A 22050-nucleotide genomic window follows, 5' to 3' on the forward strand; every position below is an offset into this window, starting at 1 on the left:
AAACCCATTGCAATGGCAGGTGGATTCTTTGCCACTGAGCCACCAGGGAAGCCAGTTTTTTTTGTTGTTGTTGTTTGTTTGTTTTTTACCATACTCACATTCAATTCTATTCACTGAGAGAGACAGAGAAGTAAATAGTATAGAAGATTCTATTCTTCCTCTCACTCCATTGGGTGACCTCTGAGTTCTGAGTGAATTTGGAGTGGAAGAGACACGTGGTATTTCTTGTGAAGTTCAATTTCTTGAAGCCCTTCATCTCACCATGCTGAGTATTATTTTGGGACGTAAAGATAAGTATTTCTTTTACAACTGGGGCTGGAAATGGAAAACACTTATTCTAGCTAAAAGGACAGTGATGGAGGGTCTATTCAACTTTACGTGAATTCTGTTTTAGGCATGTATTTCAGGCTCTAATCCTCAGATTAGATGCTGCATTTTCTATTGATAATATCTCCCTGTTCAGGTTATAAACAATGATTCCTTGATGTTTCTTTCAGGAGATGACCGAAATATTGAGGAGGTGTATGTGGGCGGAAAGCAGGTGGTTCCCTTTTCGAGCTCAGTGTAAGGCCCTCGGTGTCTACAAGTCTTCCTGGGGTAACGCAGTTCTGTACCTTCTCATGCCCACGTGGAGTTAGGAGTCAAAAAACAGTACCTTGTTCTTGGGGGGACTATCTCCCTCTGTGTCTAGTTACAGTATTCACTTGACAAATCTTTTGAAGGAAGTTGTGCTAATTCTCAGCTCTGGCTGGGAGGATTAAAAATTTCTCCTTTTAGAACTGTTTAAGGTTTAGTTTAAAGCTCAAACATAAGGGAATGTTATTACTAGTGGTGTTCTTATTATGGGATTTAAATAAAATCTATTTCACATTTGGAAATGTGGAGAAAAAAGGATATTCCTATAAGGTTAGTTTCAGCTAGTAGATGTGAAAATTGGAAAACAGAAAATGAACCAGTGAGTATATTTTTACAAGGGAGAAAAAGTTAAGACTATGGAAAACATTGGAAAATCACTTCGGATTGTGTTTGAAAATTATATACTGAGCATACTAATTTAAAAAGTGAATCTGTTGAATTTTAAAATGTGTTTCTAGATTGACCTTGTGTTCTAGAAATTTGCACTTAATGGCATTTGCTTTTCAGAGACATGTTATTGTTGTGCTTTGCCTTCTTACGGGATGAAATGTCAGATATTGAATGCCACATGCTGTCTTAATATAGTTCTGTGCTTAAGTGTTTGACAGAAGTTGGTTATTAAAGATTTAATGTCTCTTGGGAATATTATTCACGTAACTACATAGCATAAATAGCTGTACTTTTGTGTACTTTAAAATACCTTAGAGTATAACTGTGTGATGCTATTATTGCTTCAGTTTTATCAGAAGAGAAACAAATTCCATACTGCACTGTTGTGTAGATTGGTGTCTTCATAAATTGGGGCAAGTTCTGGGCATCCAGAAGGTGTCAGTACTAAACGGAAGGGTTTCATTGTGATGACCTGTCCTCCCAAAGAACTATTCCACAGTCATTGGAATAGTCATTGGACTTTCATACTCATGTCAATCTGTTAGAACTTTAAAATGAAGGAAAAATCCTATTTGATAAATATTATTAAAAATCTTTAAACCCTGCATATTGAAATTACTCTATTTTCAATTTTACCTTGCCTTTTTAATTCCTAATAATTTTCAAGACATTAGAATTCTAGGATGATGAAAAATATTTAGATGCCCCACTAATGTTTATATTAATAGGACTTAATCTGTACTAGACATCTAGAAACAGTAAACAAATAGTGTTTTTATGCTTCCTAATATAGTGTGCTTTCCTATAACCTAGAATTAAAAACAAATTATGACTTTATGATAAAATCACTAAGAAATATTGATATTTAAATGCTATATTTAAATGCTATACTTAATGTTATTTAGATGCTATATTTTTCTCATTTAACTCCAAACCCTATAAACCAACAAGAAAAAGATTTTCTTAATATATAATAACGCTCATACCTAGGGCTTAGAGCTGACTCCTTATTATCACCTCATAATAGAGAACTATATGTAATATCACTAACTCCATATCTACAGAATGAAGAAGAAAATTTCTTCTCTGGTATGATAAATTTTATTCTTATACAGTTATGCTAATTCAGTAATCATTTGCTCAGTCTCCGGCCTCTCACCCCCGGGGAAACACTTCCAGACTTGTGCATACACTTCACATAAAGACAGAACAAATTTTGGTTTTATAGAGTTCGTGTTGTGAGGTTAACTCAGTAAAAACCCAGTTTCCAGTCTTAGTCTCAGTGTTCCCAGAATCCCTCGCTACAGAGCCATGTCACAGATGCCCCAGCAAAGCTCGTTCCATTTCTCTCTAGTGCTGGCAGGTGTGTTCTGCTCTATCTCCTCAATCCCTGCCAAAGGAACTTGGTTACCCTAGTGTCTAACCCACATGAGTGGGCAAAGGAATTTGGATGACGTGCAAGATCCACTAATCAGCAGAAGCTGTTCTTAGCCTTGGAAAGATCGTACACGTTACCTTCCTGAAGGATGTACATTTTGATGCTGGACATTAGTTTTCATTTAGATTTAGGTCGCATGTGCAGTAAATGTAAGTGTAGCATCAGAAGCAGGAAGAATGGCCATATACAACCAGCCTGCCAAATGTTAAATTTAGCCCTGATAATATATTAAGACCTGAATTTCTTTTCTAGTAAAAATAGAATGTGTTAAAATTTGAGCTCCCTGCATCATTTATGTGTTTTACTTCCCCAAGTACAGTATTCCTGAATGTTGCATATGCTTTTTGTGGTAATCCACTCCAGTACTCTTGCCTGAAACTCCCATGGACGGAGGAGCCTGGTGGGCTGCAGTCCATGGGGTTGCTTAAGAGTCAGGAACGACTGAGAGACTTCACTTTCACTTTTCACTTTCATGCATTGGAGAAGGAAATGGCAACCTACTCCAGTATTCTTGCCTGCAGAATCCCAGGGACAGAGGAGCCTTGTGGGCTGCCGTCTATGGGGTCGCACAGAGTCGGACACAACTGAAGTGACTTAGGAGCAGCAGCAGGCATTAGACATACACATGCCCAGATGTTCTGCACTTTGAAATGTTGCCTTTGCTCAGTGTGGGTTGACTTTTGAATTGCAGAGAGGCAGTATTCCAAGTCAGTTCTATTTGTCACTTTATTTTGAATATTTTGGTCCCAGACAGCAAAGGAAGGATTAAAACATCTTCACAGCCCCCTCACCCTACTCTGCACTATTTGCCTCAGGTTTCATGAGATTTTTAATAGAATATACTTTAACAGGTAAAAATGTATTCGATAGTAGAGACTATCATACATTTAAAAATATTTTTGCAACCAGAACACAAAAGCAGGCTAATTAGCCAATGTAAATTTAATTTTCAAAAGAGAGTAAAACGTAGGATTAGCACAGAAGAGGTTGTCCTTGTAATTATAAACTGAGACCAAGGAAACTCTGTCTCCTTATTAATTAGCTCAGCTTCTTCTGATTTAATTGCTGAAGGTTTTAGAATCCAAGAGAATATCTTGGAATAAACTTCCTTCATGCTGGAAGGAGGTCTTTCTAAATTAATATTATGATCATTGAACCCCATTGGATCTTTTTATTTCTGTGAGGATTCTGCATGGTCAAGGAAGGAAGTTGATGGGAAACACCCCTTTTATACTTAGTTGATCTGAGGTGTGGCCTTGAATATCCCTGTCTGCAGCTACCACTGAGATCTGAGCAGGGAAACAGTGGCTGTGAGATCCAGCAAAGAATTTTAAATCTTTATTCCCTTCCAGACTCCTCCTGTTTTTCATTTTTTCACCTCAGAGCCAGGTATATGGAAAGCTTTAAAAGCCAGCTAGCAGGCCTGTTGTATCAATTCTACCCTGTGCTTGCTATTCACGGAAGATATTCAGAGCTGGATGCTCCTGTAGCCAACTGGACAGAGGTGATGATGCAAACAATCACATGTTTGCTTGTTTGCTTTTTAAAAGTGTTCTGAGTTATTAAAAGGTAGACTAAAAAATGAGTCATGGGCAGTGTCTTGAAGTAATTTTCAAATTGGTGGACTGTAAATTTTTGAGGTTTTTTTCTTTGCAATTTCAGATCTATTTAGCCACTGTAGGTATGACTTTGGACCCTGACACTTTAATGTCTCTCAAGCATGGGAAGAAGAAGCAGAAATGAACTGACAAATGTTAGAAACCCTGGCATTTGTCTCCTGCATGTTTTCACTCTCAGCCCCTCCTTCCTTCCCCTCCTACAGTCCTGAGTGTGAGAGATCAGAGGTGAGGGGTTAATTTGTAAATCTGGTCCAAACTGAGTGAAATGCAAAAGTTGAACAGGCCAATCATGACACTAAATGTAAATCCCAAGATGGTTTCCACAGTCCACAGGATTCAAGTGACTTGAACCATAGATGATATATGGTATTGATTTACTTGTTCACTTCCTACTCAAAAGTCTGTCAGAAAGCACTTTCTTAAAATTGAAAACTACTTTACATTGTATTAAACTTCTGATCGCTGCTCTTAAGAATATATACATGTATGTATTCATGGGGACATTTTCCCTCAATGTTTATATGATTTGTTTATTGTTCCTGTGCTGTGATCTCTTTCTGCTTCAAACAAAAATAAATGAGGTTTTGTGTTTATATGTTTCTGTTGATGTGAGTTCTGTCTGATAGAAGTGAGATTCATTTTACAATGTTTTTCTCCTTTTAACATGAATTTTAAGAGATTGAAAGGAGTCAACTGTATGGTGATGGATGGAAACTAAAATTTTATGGTAAGCATGTTGTATACAGAGGTAGAAATATAATGCTGTACACATGAAACATATAATACTATAAACCAATACTATCTCAATAAAAAAAGAAATATCATAAACTGTAGAAAAAATAGGATATTTAGCTGTGGGCCAACATGTATCTTCTATCCTATAATAGTCACCATACATAGATTTTTAAAAATTAAGCTGAGCTATAATGTTCATCCCTTTAGATTCAGATTAGTATTGCCTTTGATTTAAGCATAGTTGGTATTTCATATGACTGGAATCTACCACAAAAAATACTCTACATCCAAAGACATAAAGATGAAACCACATGAGGCAATGGGAGGGGTGTACTTTGCAATGTAATTAAATCCCATACTACCTGGGTGGGTGACCCACAATCTAGAGACTAATTACATCACAGAAATTCTCCCACAGAGCTGAGAGCTCTGAGTTCCACATCAGGCTACCCAGTCTAGGGGCCTGGCATTGAATGGAGGAGCCCTCAACAGATCTGGCTTTGAAGGCCAGTGGGGCCTGATTGTAGGAGCTCCACAGGACAGGGGTGGGGGATGGTGGGAAACAGGGGCTCCACTTCTAGAGGGCACACACAAGGTCTCGTGCACACCAGCACGCAGAGCAAATGCAGCTGACTTCCTTCCTTGAGCCTGAGCCAGGCTTATCTGCTGGTCTTGGAAGGCCTCTTGTGGAGTTGGGAGGAGGGTGACTGTGGATCTGTCTGGGGTCATAAAACCTGGTGGCGGAAATATTGGTGAATGTACACCTACTTGAAGAGAGTACACCTACTCTTCCAGGAGGCAGACATATTGCTTGTATCATTAGCACAAAAACCTGCCCTCACCCAATGACCTGTAGGCTCCAGGGCTGGAGCACCTCAGGCCAAAGAGCTATCAGGGCAGAAACATAGACCCATCAGCAGACAGGCTGCCTAAAGACTTCTTGAGCCCACAGTCACCTCTAGACATGCCCCTTGACATGGCCCTGCCCATCAAAGGGCCAGATTGAGCTCCACCTGCCAGTGGGTGGGCATCAGCCCCTCCCACCAGGAAGCCTGCACAAGCCTCTAGACCAGCCTCACCCACTAAGGGGCAGATACCAGAAGCAAGAAAACTATGATCCTGCAGCCTGCAGAACTGAGTACACAAACACATCAGAACCTACCCTGAGACCCTGATCCCTGGCCTTTGGGTGATGAGAGGATACTGTACTTCTGGGAGGGACACATAAGACATCCCTCACAGAAAGCCACTTCTCCCAGGTCAGGAAACATAACTAAGCTACTGTACACAGAAAGCACAAATAGAAATTTAAACAAAAGCGAAGGCAAAGGGATATGTTTCAGATGAAGGAACAAGATAAAACCCTAAAACAATAACTAAGTAAAGTGCAAATAGGCGATCTACCTGAGAAAGAGCTCACGGTAAAGAACCCTTTACTTTTGATTGTAAAGACAATCAAAAACTCAGGAAAAAGAACTGAAGCACATAGCAAGAAGTTACAAGAAGTTTTTTTTAACAAAGAGAAAATATAAAGAACAACCAGAGTTGAACACAATAACTGAAATGACAAATACACTTGAAGCAATCAATAGCAGAATAAATGAGGCAGAAGAAAGGATCAGTAAGCTGGAAGACAGTAATGGAAGTCACTGCTGTGGAACAGAATAAAGAAAAAAGGAATGAAAACAGTTTAGGGACCTCCGAGACAACATCAAACACACCAACATTTTCATTATAGGGGTCCCAGAAGCAGAAGAGGGAGAGAAAGGACCCGAGGAAATATTTGAAGAGATAATAGCTGAAAAATTCCCTAACATGGAAAAGGAAACAGTCACCTAAGTCCAGGAGCACAGAGAGTCCCATACAAGATTAACCCAAGGAGGAACAGGCCAAGACACACAGTAATCAAATTGACAAAAGGATAAAGAGCAAATATTAAAAGCAAAAAAGGAAAAGCAACAAATAACATACAAAGGAAACCCCATATGGTTATCAGCTGGTTTTTCAGCGGAAACTCTGCAGGCCAGAAGGTAGTGGCATGATATTTTTTAAATGATGAAAGTGGAGAACCTACACACAAGGATACTCTATCCAGCAAGGCTCTTGTTCAGATTTGACAGGGAAATCAAAATCTATACAGACAAGCAAAAGCTAAAAGAATTCAGCACCACCAAATCAGCTTCACAGCAAACGGTAAAGGCAGAAAAGAAAAGTCCACAACTAGAAACAAGAAAATTATGAAACTACTAGAGCTCAAGAGGGAATGGCTACCCACTCTAGTGTTCTTGGGACTTCCCTAATGGCTCAGATGGTAAAGAATCTATCTACAATGTGGAAGACCTGGGTTAAATCCCTGGGTCAGAAAGACCCCCTGGAGAAGGGAATGGCTACCCACTCCAGTATTCTTGCCTGGAGAATCCCATGGACAGAGGAGCATGGCAGGGCTACAGTTCATGGGCTTGCAGAGAGTCAGACACAACTGAGCAACTTTCACTTTTCAGAAACAAGAAAATTACAAAACTACTAGAGCTCATCAATGAATTCAGTTACAGGACAAATAAAGTTACAGGACACAAAATTAATACACAGAAATCTTTTGCATTCCTCTATACTAACAACAAAAGATCAGAAAGAGAAATGAAGGAAATAAATCTCATTTACCAGTGCATCAAAAAGAGTATTTAGGAATATATCTCCCTAAGGAATCAAAAGACCTGTCCTCTGAATACTGTAAGGTGCTGACGAAAGAAATCACAGAAAAACAGAGCTGAAGGAATTGGGCTCCCTGACTTCAAACTATGCTATAAAGCTACAGTAATAAAAACAGTTTGGTGGGACTTCCCTCATGGTCCAGTGGCTAAGACTCCATTCCAATGCAGGGGGCTCAAATTCAATTCTTATTCAGGGAACTAGATCCCACATGCTGCAACTAAGACTTCAAATGCCCCAACCAAAGATCCCACATGTTGCAACTGAAGAACCTGTATGCCACAGTGAAGACTGAAGCTTCCGCATGCCACAACTAAGACCCAGGACAGCCAAATAAATAAATAAAAAAAAGAAAACAGTATGGTACTGGCACAAAAACAGAAATCAATGGAACAGGATGGAAAGCCCAGAAATAAACCCGTGCACCCTATGGTAAATTAATCAGTGACAAAGGAGGCAAAAATACAGAACGAAGAAAAGACAGCCTCTTCAGTAAGTGTTGCTGGGAAAACTGGATAGCTACAAGTAAAAGATTGAAGTTAGAACCTTCTGTAACATCAGACACAAAAATAAGCTCAAAATGGAATAAAGACCTAAATGTAAGACTGGATACTATAAAACTTTTAGAGGAAAACATAGGCAAAACACTCTTTAACATAAATATTGCAGCATTATCTTTTTTGAATCTATCTCCTAGGGTAATGAAAATAATTAAAAAATAGAAACTAATTAAACTGTAAAGCTTCTGCACAGCAAAGGAAACCATAAACAAAATGAAAAGACAACCCACTGGATGGGAGAAAATATTTGCAAATGATGTGACCGACAGGGATTAATTTCCAAAATATACAAACAGCTCATGTATCTCAATTAAAAAAAAAAAACAAACAACCCAGTCAAAAAATGGGCACAAGATCTAAGCAGATATTTCTCTAAAGAAGATATATACATCACCAAAAAGCCCATGCAAAGATGCTCAACGTCACTAATTATTAGAGAAATGCAAATATAAACTACAATGATGTATCACCTCATACCAGTCAGAATGGCCATCATCAAAAAGTCTACAAATAACAAATGATGGAGAGGGTGTAAAGAAAACGGAATCCTCCTACACCGTTGGTGGAAATGTAAGTTGATGCAACCACTATAGTTTTCTATAGAAGGAGGTTCCTCAGAAAACTGAAATAGAACTACCATGCTGTGCTGTGCTTGGTTGCTCAGTCATGTCTGACTCTTTGTGATCCCATGGACTGTAGCCCGCCAGGCTCCTCTGTCCATGGGGATTCTCCAGGCAAGAACTGGAGTGGGTTGCCATGCCCTCCTCCAGGGGATCTTCCCAACCCTGGGATTGAATCCAGGTCTTTTTGAGAAAATACTTTTGATTTACCTTTTTAGTTTAACTGCTGTTATTTAATTAATGCTGTATTTGTTCTTATTGCCTAAAACAGTATTTTCCAAATATAGATGGTTTAAATATAATTCTTATGAATACATTATTTTCACTTCAGTTTTATTTCTAGATAAATAAAAATTATTATTTATATCATCTAGAATCAGAAGGTGTAAGTATTTTATTTTGATTGAAATAAAAAGTCCACTATATTAAACCATAATTGAGAGAGGTTTGACATGACTGGATGAAGACATTTCAAACAATAAAGATCATTTCTATCTTCTATGAGATTTACTAGAAGTTTATAAAAGTTACTTAATATTTATATCAAGTTTTCATTGGTTTCAAATACAGTGCAACCGCCCCTCAAAAAAACCCCACAAAAGACCTAAATAACAACACCCACAGCTAAATTTAGTAATATTTTTATTAATTTAATCCTGAATTTTCTGGTTATTTTAGGGGAATTGACATTTTGCAACTGTTTGTTCCTGTTGTAACTTTTCTTAGCCCTTATTTTGCTTAAGATATTCTTTGCTATTTAAATATTTCTAAATTTTATGCAGTCAAAAGTCTTATGAAAGGGGAACACATGTATACCTGTGGTGGATTCATTTTGATATTTGGCAAAACTAATACAATTTGTAAAGTTTAAAAATAAAATAAAATTAAAGAAAGAAAGAAAAAATTGGACATGTTCTCCTGCCAGCAGGCGGCCATTGCTGAACTGTCCCGCACAAAAGGTGACAATCGTTTCCTCCACACGGGACGCTCTCCTGTGACTCTGCCTCCCCACCATCACAGACAGTTGGCCAAGTATTTGTATTTGATTCAAGCTAGATCCAAAGATCTCTCCCTAGAATTGCAGGTCTCGAACCCAGGTCTCCCGCGTTGCACGTGGATTCTCTACCAGCTGAGCCACAAGGGAAGCTCCTAGAATTATAATTCAAGACCTAAATAAACCAAGTGGGTTTATACTAGATTATTTTCAGAGGCTGAGTATATATTTCCACTTGGGAGTGGCTGTGTAAAGCCATCAGTGAGCCAGATGAGTAGGCAGATTCAGTCTATAAAGAGAAGTACTGTGGAACAGGGCAGACCTGTGCAGAGAAGCGAAGACAAGAGACTGTGTGGCCCCAGAGGAGAGCAGCTATGTTGGCCTCATGATAACTTGTTTTCACCCTCAGCTGAGGCTCCCAAAGGGCCTATGTGTACTTGTCATGGGTCCCATAAAATTCCTTAAATTTATTCTATTAAATCCTATTTGGCTTTATTTACTTATTTTTGGTAATCACACAACTCTTGAATAAAGACTTGTCCGCCATATTAAAATGGAATTTTAAAATTCCTTCTCAGGCAGTTGTAATCCTGGCAAACATTATTTAAGGCTACTATGGGAGTTGAAGGGTGAGAGGTGTCAGGGGTTCCTTACACCCTTCTGACAAGAATTAAAAGTCTTCACCGTTGAGGTGAAACAAGCTTCTGTTACCACAATTAGTTGATCTGATTACCCTTTTAATATTCTTTATGTTTCCACTAAATACCTATGAATAATCCTCTGCACTTAAATAGCTGCCACCTCCCGCCTGCTTCTCAGTTACATGCCAGTAGTAGCTGAATGTCTCTCATGGTTTACAAGAGGAGGGAACAAACAAGTGACTTATGGAGTGGACTCTGCAGTCTTTGATAGGACAGCACCAGTTTTCCCGAGGTGGGACACCGCAACTAGATTACTTCCCACTCTGAGGAGGAACAGGTTTTCCTGACTTCCTCTCCTACTACTTTTCTTTTAAAAGTGACAAGTAAAACTAAGATTGAGATAATAACAATAGCAAACAGTGTGCACTTTGTCAGGAAGGAATAAACTTTCCTCTAGTCTTCGAGGTTCTTCTGGCTGGCCTAACAATTAAATTGACACGAGACAGGTGGCACAGTGCTAAAGAACTCATCTGCCAATGCAGGAGACGCATGAGACGTGGGTTCCATCCCTTGGTCAGGAAGATCCTCTGGAGTAGGAAATGCTACCCTGCTCCAGTATTGCCTGAAAAATCCCAGGGACAGAGAGGCCTGGAGGGCTACAGTCCACGGGGTCCATAAAGAGTCAGACAAGACTGAGAGACTGAGCATACTGCAAGACAGATTAACAGGAGAAAATCAAACAAAATGTTCAATAACATGTATACATGGGAGAGAGCCAAAAAAACTGAGTAACTTGCCAAAATGCAAGAATATATACGATTAGTTCAAAGTGAATGAAACTGGCCTCTGGGTATAAGGTACAAATTGGTCTTTTTCAAGTACAAGTTGAGACCGCAAGCGATCCAAGAAGATGGGGAAAATGTTTAACCAGTGCACCACCTAGTGGCCAAAACTTGAACAGTTTGCTCTGTGAAACATGGTCTCCCTCCAAAAGGGTCAAGTTGCAGAGGAAAAAAGAGGCTAAATTAATTTTATCTTGATATCCAGAAAAATATAAATTCATAATCTTAATAAAATAATAAAACAAGACAAGAAAATTTAGAGTATTATTTTTCTATCAGGAAGTTGGAATTTTTTACTGTACAAGGAAATTAATAAACAATCTCTTAGGTTGAACCCAGACTCTATAATAGACCACACATAAAATTATATTCTTGATAGAAATCAATGTAATCTAGTTACTGTCCTAATAAGGGCAATTTCATAAGGAAGAAAATATGATATCCAAAATGGCTTGTTGAATCAATTCGGTACTTGGAAGATAAAAGGCAAAGATTTGTCTATCAGAAAGGAATCTTACTTGTGGAAATACTGCAAAATAATGAATTTCTGTGGGCATACTAAAGCTGGCTTAGAAGTAGGAATCCAGTACAAATTGTTTTACACATTCACCATAATAAAATTCACCAACACTGCTTAGAGTTTGATCAACTATTTTAGATGCATGATTCAAACCATAAAATTTGTTCTGGCTTAAGTTAAAGGTATCAACCCGTCTACCAGGGTTAGATAGTCAAATGAAATCATCGTCTGAGAAATGGAGAATGGTGCTTGGGATGGTCCCAAGAAGGATATTAAGAGTCAAGTCTTAGAATCTCAGATTTGGAAGGAAACTTTAAAGATCATCTTGTTTGGCCAGCTAGCTGGAACCTGAATCCCTTCTTTAACATCTCCAACCATGGAGATACAACTTTGTGTAAGCCCTGAGAGTGATGGGGAGCTCAAGACTACATCTCAAAGCTCTTTCCATTCTTGGACCTCCAAGTTGGAAAATCCTTTCTTGAACAGAGAAAACCTTGCAACTGCTTGGCCTACCCCATCCCATTGTGAGAGGGTTAACAGATAGGAAGGCCAGAGGCCCCCCAGTGGTACGAGGAAATAAACTATGCAGACTTTTTTTTTCTTCTTCTCTACACAAAATTTCAAGGGGAAAAAAATGTCTACCTCTTGCAGTTTATTTCCTCCTGCTGCTTGGAGACCTCTGGGCTTCCTACCCGTTAACCCTTTCAATTGTTAACCCTTATAAAAACAAGTCTACTCCACCTGCATGTGACAATCTTCACATTTTTGAAGATATCTACTATGTCCCCCTGAAGCACTTTTTTTCTCCAGATGAAGCATCCTCAGTATTTTATATTTCACTGTTCTTCATCTTTTCATCATCAAGACTACCTCTCTCTGGGGGAGAATGGATCAGTCAGTTCAGTCGCTCAGTCGTGTCCGACTCTTTGCGACCCCATGAATCGCAGCACGCCAGGCCTCCCTGTCCAGAATGGATACATGTATATATATGGCCGAGTCCCTCCACTGTTCACCTGAAACTATCACATCACTGTTAATCAGCTATGTGCTGTGCTTAGTCGCTCAGTCGTGTCTGACTCTTTGCGACCCCATAGACTGTACCCCGCCAGGCTCCGCTGTCCATGGGGATTCTCCAAGCAAGAATACTGGAATGGGTTGCCATGCACTCCAGGAGATCTTCCCAACCCTGAGATCGAACCCAGGTTTCCTGCATTTCAGGCAGGTTCTTTACTGTCCGAGACACCAGGAAAGCCCAATAATGCTGGAGTGGGTAGCCTATCCTTTCTTTCTCCAGGGAAATTTCCCAACCCAGGAATCAAACCCAGGTCTCCTGCAATGTAGGCGGATTCTTTACCAGCTGAGCTACCAGGGAAGCCCATTAATCAGCTATACCCCAATACAAAATAACAAGTTTAAAAAAAAAGATCTCTTCTCCCTGAACAATATCCATTACCCCCCTTTAAATATGTTGCCATAAATTAAAGGTAGGTTTTTAAACTTGAGTGGCCAGCAAAGAAAGATACAAATATCAAATCCTTCATTCTGGACCAATGTTCCTCAAAATATGTTCCCCTAGAATACAGGTCCTGGGAGATGCCTCAGGAAAAAAAGTTTCTGTGGCCAAATAAACTTGGGAAATACCACAACCTTTATCCATGTCCCCCTTCCCCTAAAGATTCACTGTTTATAATAGCACATTACTAATTTTGAGGAGTTCTTCAACATGGTTGGAGGGTGATTCTGTGACCTAATAATTTTGTTTACCTTTGTATTACACATTATTTATGAAACTTTTAGGCCACAGAACCATCTTCCAGACATTTTTCTCCATAAGATGCCTATTAATATTCCACTAATATTTAATGACTTTTTGAAAAAAAATTTTAGATACAAGACTTTAATCTACTTTTGGTATTAGACCACATGACACTATAGATGCATTCTGAGCTTTATTATCTACCTAAACTTTTCATTCTCTTTCACACTGTTCTGTTAGGTCCTATGTCCTCTTATCATCCTATCACTGGAGTTTCAGATCCAACTACTGGACTTTTCCTTAACCCCTACTGAACTGCATGGTATTAGAGTCAGTTCATCTTTTCAACTTATTAGTCTTTAGAACCAGAGTTTACTTGCATACCAGTTTTGTGCCATCTTGAAATTGATGAGCCTGCTTCCTTTCATCCTGAGCAGGCAGTCACCATGCCTTATTTCATCTTTGCAACATTATTAGGTGATGATGCCTCAAAAGCGATGGTAATTGAGAGTCAGGCAATATTAATCCTATTTATAGAGAAAAAATCAGGTGGCCAAGCTAGTGTCCAAAGGTGGATGTTAATGAACCATGCCCCCCAGTATTCATGCCTCTTACATACTGAGTCTGGGCTAGACCTTTGTCTTACTTTGATCAACAGAATGCAGAAGTAATGCTGTGCTGGTTCTGGGTCTAAGCCTTAAGAAAGCCTGGAAACGTCTGCTTTTGTGCTTTGGGAGAGCTCTAAGCCACAATTTAAGAAGTATGGCTGAAGAAATTTATTAAGGAAACAATTTGGAATGACCACATTGAGATGAAGTCCTGAGATTACATGGAGACAGGAGAGAGGGAGACAATTTTTCCAGCATCCCAGTTAATGCCATACATGTAAGCAAACCACCTTGGCTATTTTAGCCCAAGAGAGCCTCCAGATGACCACAGTCAGTCCCGGATGCCATCACACAGAATAGGAGAACCCCCCAGCTAAGCTTTATTAACCCACAGACTCATGAGAGAAAATAAAATAGTGGTTGTTTTAAGCCATTCTATTTGGGGAATTTTTTAATGGTCCAATCAACAACTCAACTGGCAGAGTAATATGTACAGTTATGGCAGTTATCAATTTATTGCCTGTCAACCTCAAATTCATCCTTTGTTGGCTAATCTGTGAAAATGCAACTGACCCTTTAAACGTTCTTCCTTTGGCAGTTGACACAATATTAAGTTTCATTGGTAGATGATGCTGGAGGAGACATTCCAAGAGGAACTCCAAGGAACACAGCTTTCCCCACAACTGGGCATCAGTTATTTTCTCTAGCTCTTGACTCAGGCTGAGGTGACATGGCTAGGAGGCCCTGACAATGCAGACCCACATCCCAGCCCGGGCTGCTTCCCACAGGCTTTCCTCAGCCCCACAGCTTATCTTGTTGTTTAGTCGCCAAGTCACGTCTGACTCTTTTGTATGGACTGTAGCCCTCCAGGCTCTTCTGTCCATGGAATTCTCCAGGCAAGAATACTGGAGTGGGTTGCCATTTCCTGTATATATACACACACATGCACACATGTATGTGTATATACACACGTACACACACATGCTGTGAATATTTGCTTACTTCAAGGAAGGAAAATTGGAGGGCAGACAGGTTAGTTACTGAATTATACTTTATATACTTCTATACTGTTTGAATTGCTGGCAGGCAACAGTGAACACTCTTGATTTGGGCTTCAAACTGATCCAAAATGTCACGGTCTCTCTTTGGCTTGTTACTGACACACATTTCTGTAGATTTTTGTTTTGATGATCACATAAAATAAGCTGTTCATTAGAGATCATACACAAATCCACATTCTATTACTAAATCACATATACATAATCGTCCACACATACTAATTTAACAAAGACAATGCAGAGTGACACTGTCTAATGTCAGACTTCCTAACATGTCTGATATTATGTTCCCTGGGAGGGAGGAACAGTTAGGATAGGCAGGACCATGGGTCTTTTGCCCAAGCTAAGCAAGTCATAGTTAAAAATTCTGATATTTCAATTGTCTAAGTTGGGCATGATTTATTATTGTCATTTGGGTCAAATTGTTTAGCTGATAATGAATGTGACTAATGTCCTCCTATGTAAGAAACTGACACAATCACAGTGATGTGAACAAGGTAGAATTGGAAAGTATGTTGTGTGCAAAAATGCAAATCGGAGTACATCCGATGCTTTATTCAATTGGGATATAACCCAGTGTTCAACTGAGAAAATGAATAAAGCATATTAAACTGATCTGCCTTTGTGAATTTTAAAGTGTATGACAAGCTTTGCATGTATCTCAAGTGTCATTAATGGTGCCATCAGTCCAATTATAAGAGTTTCACAGGCACCTTGCTGTGAATAACTGAAAACAATGTCAACTATCTGCTTTCCTAAAATTACTCTATCTTAAGGTCAATAAAAATGTTTTCACATTTGCTAATTCACATTTTTTTCTGTCCATGAAGATAATAGGTTGATAATATAGTCAGGCCTTTGTATCGAGGATATGGAACCCCAGAGATAGAGGGGGCCACCTGTACTGGCCATAAGGGACTTGAGCATCCACAGTTTGGTATCTATGGGGATCTTAGAACCAATACCTTTAGATACAAGAGACGACTGTATACTATTTACTTATTGTAATGAAAACTGCTCATTATTATTTAGAGACTTGATTATCTTAGAAAGGATTTGTCTTTCTAAGGGAAAGGGGAAAAAATGAAATGCACCTGATATGTGTTTTAAGGCTTTGAGGACAGATGTGGGTTTGCCTAGAGATGTAGACATTTACAACTTCTCGATCCAAAAGAGGCTATGTCATTGGTATTGATCAGGATTCCCTGTTATAAACAACAGAAACTGACCTGGGCTAATTTAAGGGTAGCTGTTTAAAAACTCATCATGAAGAACCAGGTTGAGAAATCGGGCATTATCCAATGTGAGTCTCACTGGCTGGAACCACAACCAAATAGGAACGGTCTGTTCAGGGCCTTGATGACACCACTTTCAGTGGAGACAGCCAGTGCTGAACACCACGGGGTGCTGTTGCCATTGTGGAATGCCAGCAAGCTGAATGATTCTAACTGCCCTTCTGCTGGGTTCCTGGGCATCTGATGGGCCAGGTCATGTCATGTGCTCCTTCCTCTCTAAGGGGCATAAGTCAGAAGACTTCATCCTGAGTTTCCTCAGTGAAGCTGGGGTACACCATGCTGAATGGGGGATAAAACAGGGGGTTGACTGTGATGACAGTCTGGATAAAGTGAAAACTGCCTACAATAGTTCTCTGTACAGTGTAGGCAAGTACGGACTACAGATCCCATTATACTTCTTCTTATCTCCCAGAGTAATGTTTTTGTTCCTCACATCAAATGCACTGCCTCAGCTCCTTCTTCCTTCCCAAGCCCCAGAACTCCTGATCTGCCGGTAATTTTACTCTCCACCCTGCAACTACCATTTCCTTCCATTTTATGTTAGATCTTTCTTCCAAGGTCATGAGAGACAATACTTACTGGTGTTTAAAAAAGGATGAACAGAAGTGCAAAGAGGTGGAGGCAGAAGGTCATCTGCCCAGGACAGTCCTTGTTCTCACTGTCAGAGCTGCAGCAGGAATGATGTGTGTTCTGATATCCGTGGTCAGAAATCTGAATGCACGGTGATACAAATGGACCAAAGGTGAGTTCTGCATACTGTCCTGAGTTTACTTCTTCACAGCAGCCTAAGTCTATTAGCCCAAAGTCCACCATCACCAAATTCAAATATTTATGCATCCAATTGCTTTAAATATAGGCCAACTAAGGATGGAGACAAGATGCTGGAGCAGAAGGATGTGAGCTCACCTCTTCCTACAAAAACACCAAATCACAACTAACTGCTGAAAACCACTGATAAAAAGAAAGAAACACTAGAACCTACCAAAACAGATATTCAACATCTGAAGACAAAGAAGCCACAATGATATGGCAGGAGGGGTGCAATCACATTACAATCAAATTCCCAAACCTGCTGGGCAGACAACCTACAAACTGGAAAAGAATTGTACCACAGAAGTTCTCCCATGGGAGTAAAAATTCTGAGCCCTATGTCAGGTTCTCCAACCTGATGGTCTGGCAATGGGAGGAGGAGATGCAAGAGAATCTGGCTTTGAAAGCCAGGAGGGTTTGACTGCAGGACTTCCACAGGATTGGGGGAAACAGAAACTCCACTCCTGGATGGCACACAGAAGGTCTTGTGTACACCAGGATCCAGGGGGGAAAAGCAGTGACCTCATAAAAGCCTGGGCCAGGTATACCTGCTAGTTTTGGAGGGTCTCCTGCAGAGGTGGGGAGTGGCTGTGGCTCCCTCTGGGTACAAAGACACTGGTGGGGGCAGTTCTGAGAAGTATTTCATTGGATTAAGCCCTCCTGAAAGCCAGCATTTTCTCATCCAGACCTCCCCACCCAATAGCCTGTAGGCTCCAGTGCTGGGACACCTCAGGCCAAACAACCAACAGGATGAGAACACAGCTTACCCAACTGCAGGCAGGCTGCCTAAAGTCTTTCTGAGCATACAGCTGCCTGTTAAACACAACCTTTGTCACGGCGCTGCCCACCAGAGGGACAAGATTCAGCTCCACCCTCTAGAGGGAAAGAAACAGAACCTCCCACTAGGAAGCCCACACAAGCCTCTTAGACAGCTTCATCCACCAGGGGCAGATAGCAGAAGCAAGAACCTAAATGGGAAAAGAACTTGGATACATGTAGACTTCTTGGGCTCCAAAATCACTGCAGACAGTGAGTGCAGCCATCAAATTAAAAGATGCTTACTCCTTGGAAGGAAAGCCTTGACCAACCTAGACAGCATATTAAAAAGCACAGCTATCACTTTGCCAACAAAGGTCCATATAGTCAAAGCTATGGTTTTTCCAGTAATCATGTATGGATATGAGAGTTGGACCATAAAGAAGGTTTCACGCCGAAGGACTGATGCCTTTGAATTAAGGTGCTAGAAAAGATTCTTGAGAGTCCCTTGGACTGCAAGGAGATCAAACCAGTCAATCTTAAAGGAAATCAACTCTGAATATTCATTGGAATATTCAACAAAATGAGTCTGAAATGCAGTACTTGAGTGCAATCTCAAAAATGACAGAATGATCTTGGTTCATTTCCAAGGCAAACTATTCAACATTATAGTAATCCAAGTCTATGCCCCAACCACTAATGATGAAGAAGCTGAAGTTGAATGTTTCTATGAAGACCTACAAGACCTCCTAGAACTAACAACAACAACAAAAAAGATGTCTTTTCCATCATAGGGTGCTGTAATGCAAAAGTAGAAAGTCAAGAGATACCTGGAGTTATAGGAAAGTTTGGTGTTGGAGTGCAAAATGAAGCAGAGCAAAGGCTGACAGAGTTTTGACAAGAAAAGGTACTGGTTATCATAAATACCCTCTTCCAACAACACAAGAGATGACTCTAAACATGGACATCACCAGATGGTCAATACTGAAATCTGATGAATATATTCTTTGCAATCAGAGATGGAGAAGCTCTGTACGGTCAACAAAAACAAGACCTGGAGCTGACTGTGGCTCAGCTCATGAGCTCCTTATTGCAAAATTCAGACTTAAGTTGAAGAAAGTAGGGAAAACAACTAGGCCATTCAGGTATGACCTAAATCAAATCCCTTATGGTAGAAGTGACAAATAGATTCAAGAGATTAGATCTGAAAGACAGAGTACCTGAGAACTATGGACAGAAGTTCATAAAATTGTATAGGAGGTGGTGATCAAAACCATCCTAAAGAAAAAGAAATGTGAGAAGGCAAAATGGTTGTCTGAGGAAGCCTTACAAATAGCTGAGAAAAGAAGAGAAGCAAAAGGCAAAAGAGAAAGGGAAAGATATATCCAGTGGAATGCAGAGTTTCAGAGAATAGCAAGGAGATATAAAAAGCCTTCCTAAGTGATCAATGCAAAGAAATAGAAGAAAACAACAGACTGAGAAAGACTAGAGATCTCTTCAAGAAAATTAGAGATACCAAGGGAACATTTCACGCAAAGATGGGCACAATAAAGGACAAAAAAGATCTTAGTGACCTGGATAACCATGATGGTGTGCTCACTCACATAGAGCCAAGCATCCTGGAGTATGAAGTCAAGTGGGCCTTAGAGCATTACTACCAACAAAACTAGTGGAGACGATAGAATTCCAGCTGAGCTATTTAAAATCCTAAAAGATGATGCTGTTAAAGTGCTGCACTCAATATGTCAGCAAATTTGGAAAACTCAGCAGTGGCCACAGAACTGGAAAAGGTCAGTTTTCATTCCAATCTCAAAGAAGGGAAATGCCAAAGAATATTCAAACTACTACACAATTGCATTCATTTCACATGCTTGCAAGGTAATGCTCAAAATCCTTCAAGCTAGGTTTCAACAGTATGTGAACCAAGAACCTCCAGATGTACAAACCGGATTTAGAAAAGACAGAGGAACCAGAGATCAAATTGCCAACATCCGTTGAGCCACAGAAAAAGCAAGAGAATTCCAGAAAAACATCTACTTCTGCTTCATTGACTACGCTAAAGCCTTTGACTGTGCGGATCATAAGAAACTGTGGAAAATTCTTAAAGTGATGGGAAAACCAGACCACCTTACTTGCCTCCTAAGAAACCTGTTTGCAGGTCAAGAAGCAATAGTTTAGAATCGGACATGGAACAACGGACTGATTCAAAATTGGGAAAGAAGTACATCAAGGCTATATATTGTCATTCTGCTTATTTATATGCAGAGTACATCATGCAAAATACCAGGCTGGATGAATCATAAGTTGGAATCAAGACTGCCTGTAGAAATGTCAACAACCTTAGCTACGCAGATGATACTACCCTATCTAATGGCAGAAAGCGAAGTTGAACCAAGGCGCTTCTTAATGAAAGTGAAAGATAATGAAAAAGCTAGCTTAAAACTCAACATTTAAAAAATTAAGATCATGGCATCTGGTCTCATCACTTCATGGCAAATAGATGGGGATAAAATGGAAACAATAACAGACTTCATCTTCTTGGGCTCCAAAATCACTGCAGATGGTGACTGCAGCCATCAAATTAAAAGATGCTTGCTCTTGGAAGAAAAGCTATGACAAACCTACACAGAGTATTAAAAAGCAGAGATATCATTTCCCCAAGAAAGGTCCGTACAGTCAAAGCTATGGTTTTTCCAGTAGTTATATATGGATGTAAGATTTGGACCATAAAGAAGGCTGAGCACTGAAGAATTGATGCTTTTGAACTGTGGTGCCAGAGAATACTCCTGAGAGCCCTTGGACAGCAAGGAGATCAAACGAGTCAATCCTAAAGGAAATAAACCCTTAATATTCATTGGAAGGACTGATGCTGAAGCTCCAATACTTTGGCCACCTGATGTGAAGAGCTGACTCAATGAAAAAGACCCTGATGCTGGGAAAGATTGAAGGCAGGAGAAGGGGATGACAGAGGATGAGATGGTTGGATGGCATTATCAACTCAACAGAGTTTGAACAGACTCCAGGAGATGGTGAAGGACAGGGAAGTCTGGCATGATGCAGTCTATGGGGTAGCAAAGAGATGAACATGACTTAGCCACTGAACAACAAAATTTGCTGAAGCTGAAGCTCCAATACTATGGTCACCTGATGCAAAGAGTTAACTCATTGGAAAAGACCTTGATGCTGGGAAAGACTGAAGGCAAAAGCAGAGAGGGTGGCAGAGGATGAGATAGCTAGATAGCATCACAGACTCAATGGACTTGAATTTGAGCAAACTTCTAGAGATAGTGAAGGACAGGGAAGCCTGGCATGCTACACTCCATGAAGTTGCAAAGAATTGGACATGACTTAGTGACCGAACAACAACAATATATATCCCAACTAAGCCTATGTTTCCAATCTAGAAGCTGCTTTTCATCTCTCATGAAACTACACCAAACAATTGCTGGCCATATAGAAGATCAAACCCACAGCTATAAAAGACTCCAAAAGGTCTTAGTCTCTGCTGTCTTTCAGAGCTGTCTGACTCAGAGATGCCTGCATTACTTCTGAATGACACTGTCTTGACACAAAGTCCCTTCTCCAACTCCCCTCTCCCCTGATAGTTCTCTGGCCCTCTTCCCCTCTGGGTGGTGGCCTGCACTAGCGTCTCTGGAAGACCTCCTGCTGTGAGGGACATCCTTTCTCACATAGCCCTGTCCTAGAGGTGCCCAAGAAGCATACTGTCCAACACTATCCTGGTACTGGCTTTTCCTTGATCAGCTCTGAAATTCTCAGACACACCATAGCACATTGCCTTATCTTATCCATTATTCAGAACTCCTCCAGGATCAGGACTAAATGTCAACTGAACCAAGGGTTAAACAGACTTCTGTGTGCTAATCTGGAAATATAACCATCAGAAATAAGTAGAATAACCAGCTGTCTTGGTTTTCCAGGGCAGAGGGTGTTCTCAGAATGTAGAACTAGTAGGGCTAAAACTTGAAAAGCCCCAGCTAACCTGATGCCGAGAAAGACTGAAGGCGGGAGGAGAAGGGGACAACAGAGGATGAGATGGTTGGAT

The 22050-nt window shown here is 40.1% G+C and overlaps 2 protein-coding genes across 11 annotated transcripts in view; one reads left to right on the forward strand and one right to left on the reverse strand.

Moving 5' to 3' along the window:
* GDA (guanine deaminase) overlaps window positions 1–4676 on the forward strand; it is a 249691-nt gene extending 245015 nt beyond the window's left edge. For all 4 annotated transcript variants that reach the window (XM_086415517.1, XM_086415515.1, XM_086415516.1 and 1 more), the window contains exon 14: window positions 498–4676. In XM_086415517.1, coding sequence (XP_086271643.1) covers window positions 498–568 — 71 coding nt within the window. In that variant the 3' untranslated portion in view covers window positions 569–4676. The remainder of the gene's footprint in view (window positions 1–497) is intronic.
* Window positions 1–22050, reverse strand: part of LOC147367024 (uncharacterized) — a 123464-nt gene that overhangs the window by 36374 nt on the left and 65040 nt on the right. Inside the window, exon 1 of one of the 7 annotated variants that reach the window (XR_015169721.1) lies at window positions 17001–17134. The exons of the other annotated variants lie outside the window; for them this stretch is intronic. The gene's annotated coding sequence lies outside the window, so the exon portion shown is untranslated. Of the gene's footprint in view, window positions 1–17000; window positions 17135–22050 lie in introns of those variants that run through there. 7 annotated transcript variants of the gene reach the window in all.

This window comes from Bos grunniens, chromosome 8, assembly GCF_055505025.1.
Source record: "Bos grunniens cultivar Pamir isolate PY7600 chromosome 8, Bosgru_T2T1.0, whole genome shotgun sequence".
Classification (NCBI taxonomy): domain Eukaryota; kingdom Metazoa; phylum Chordata; class Mammalia; order Artiodactyla; family Bovidae; genus Bos; species Bos grunniens.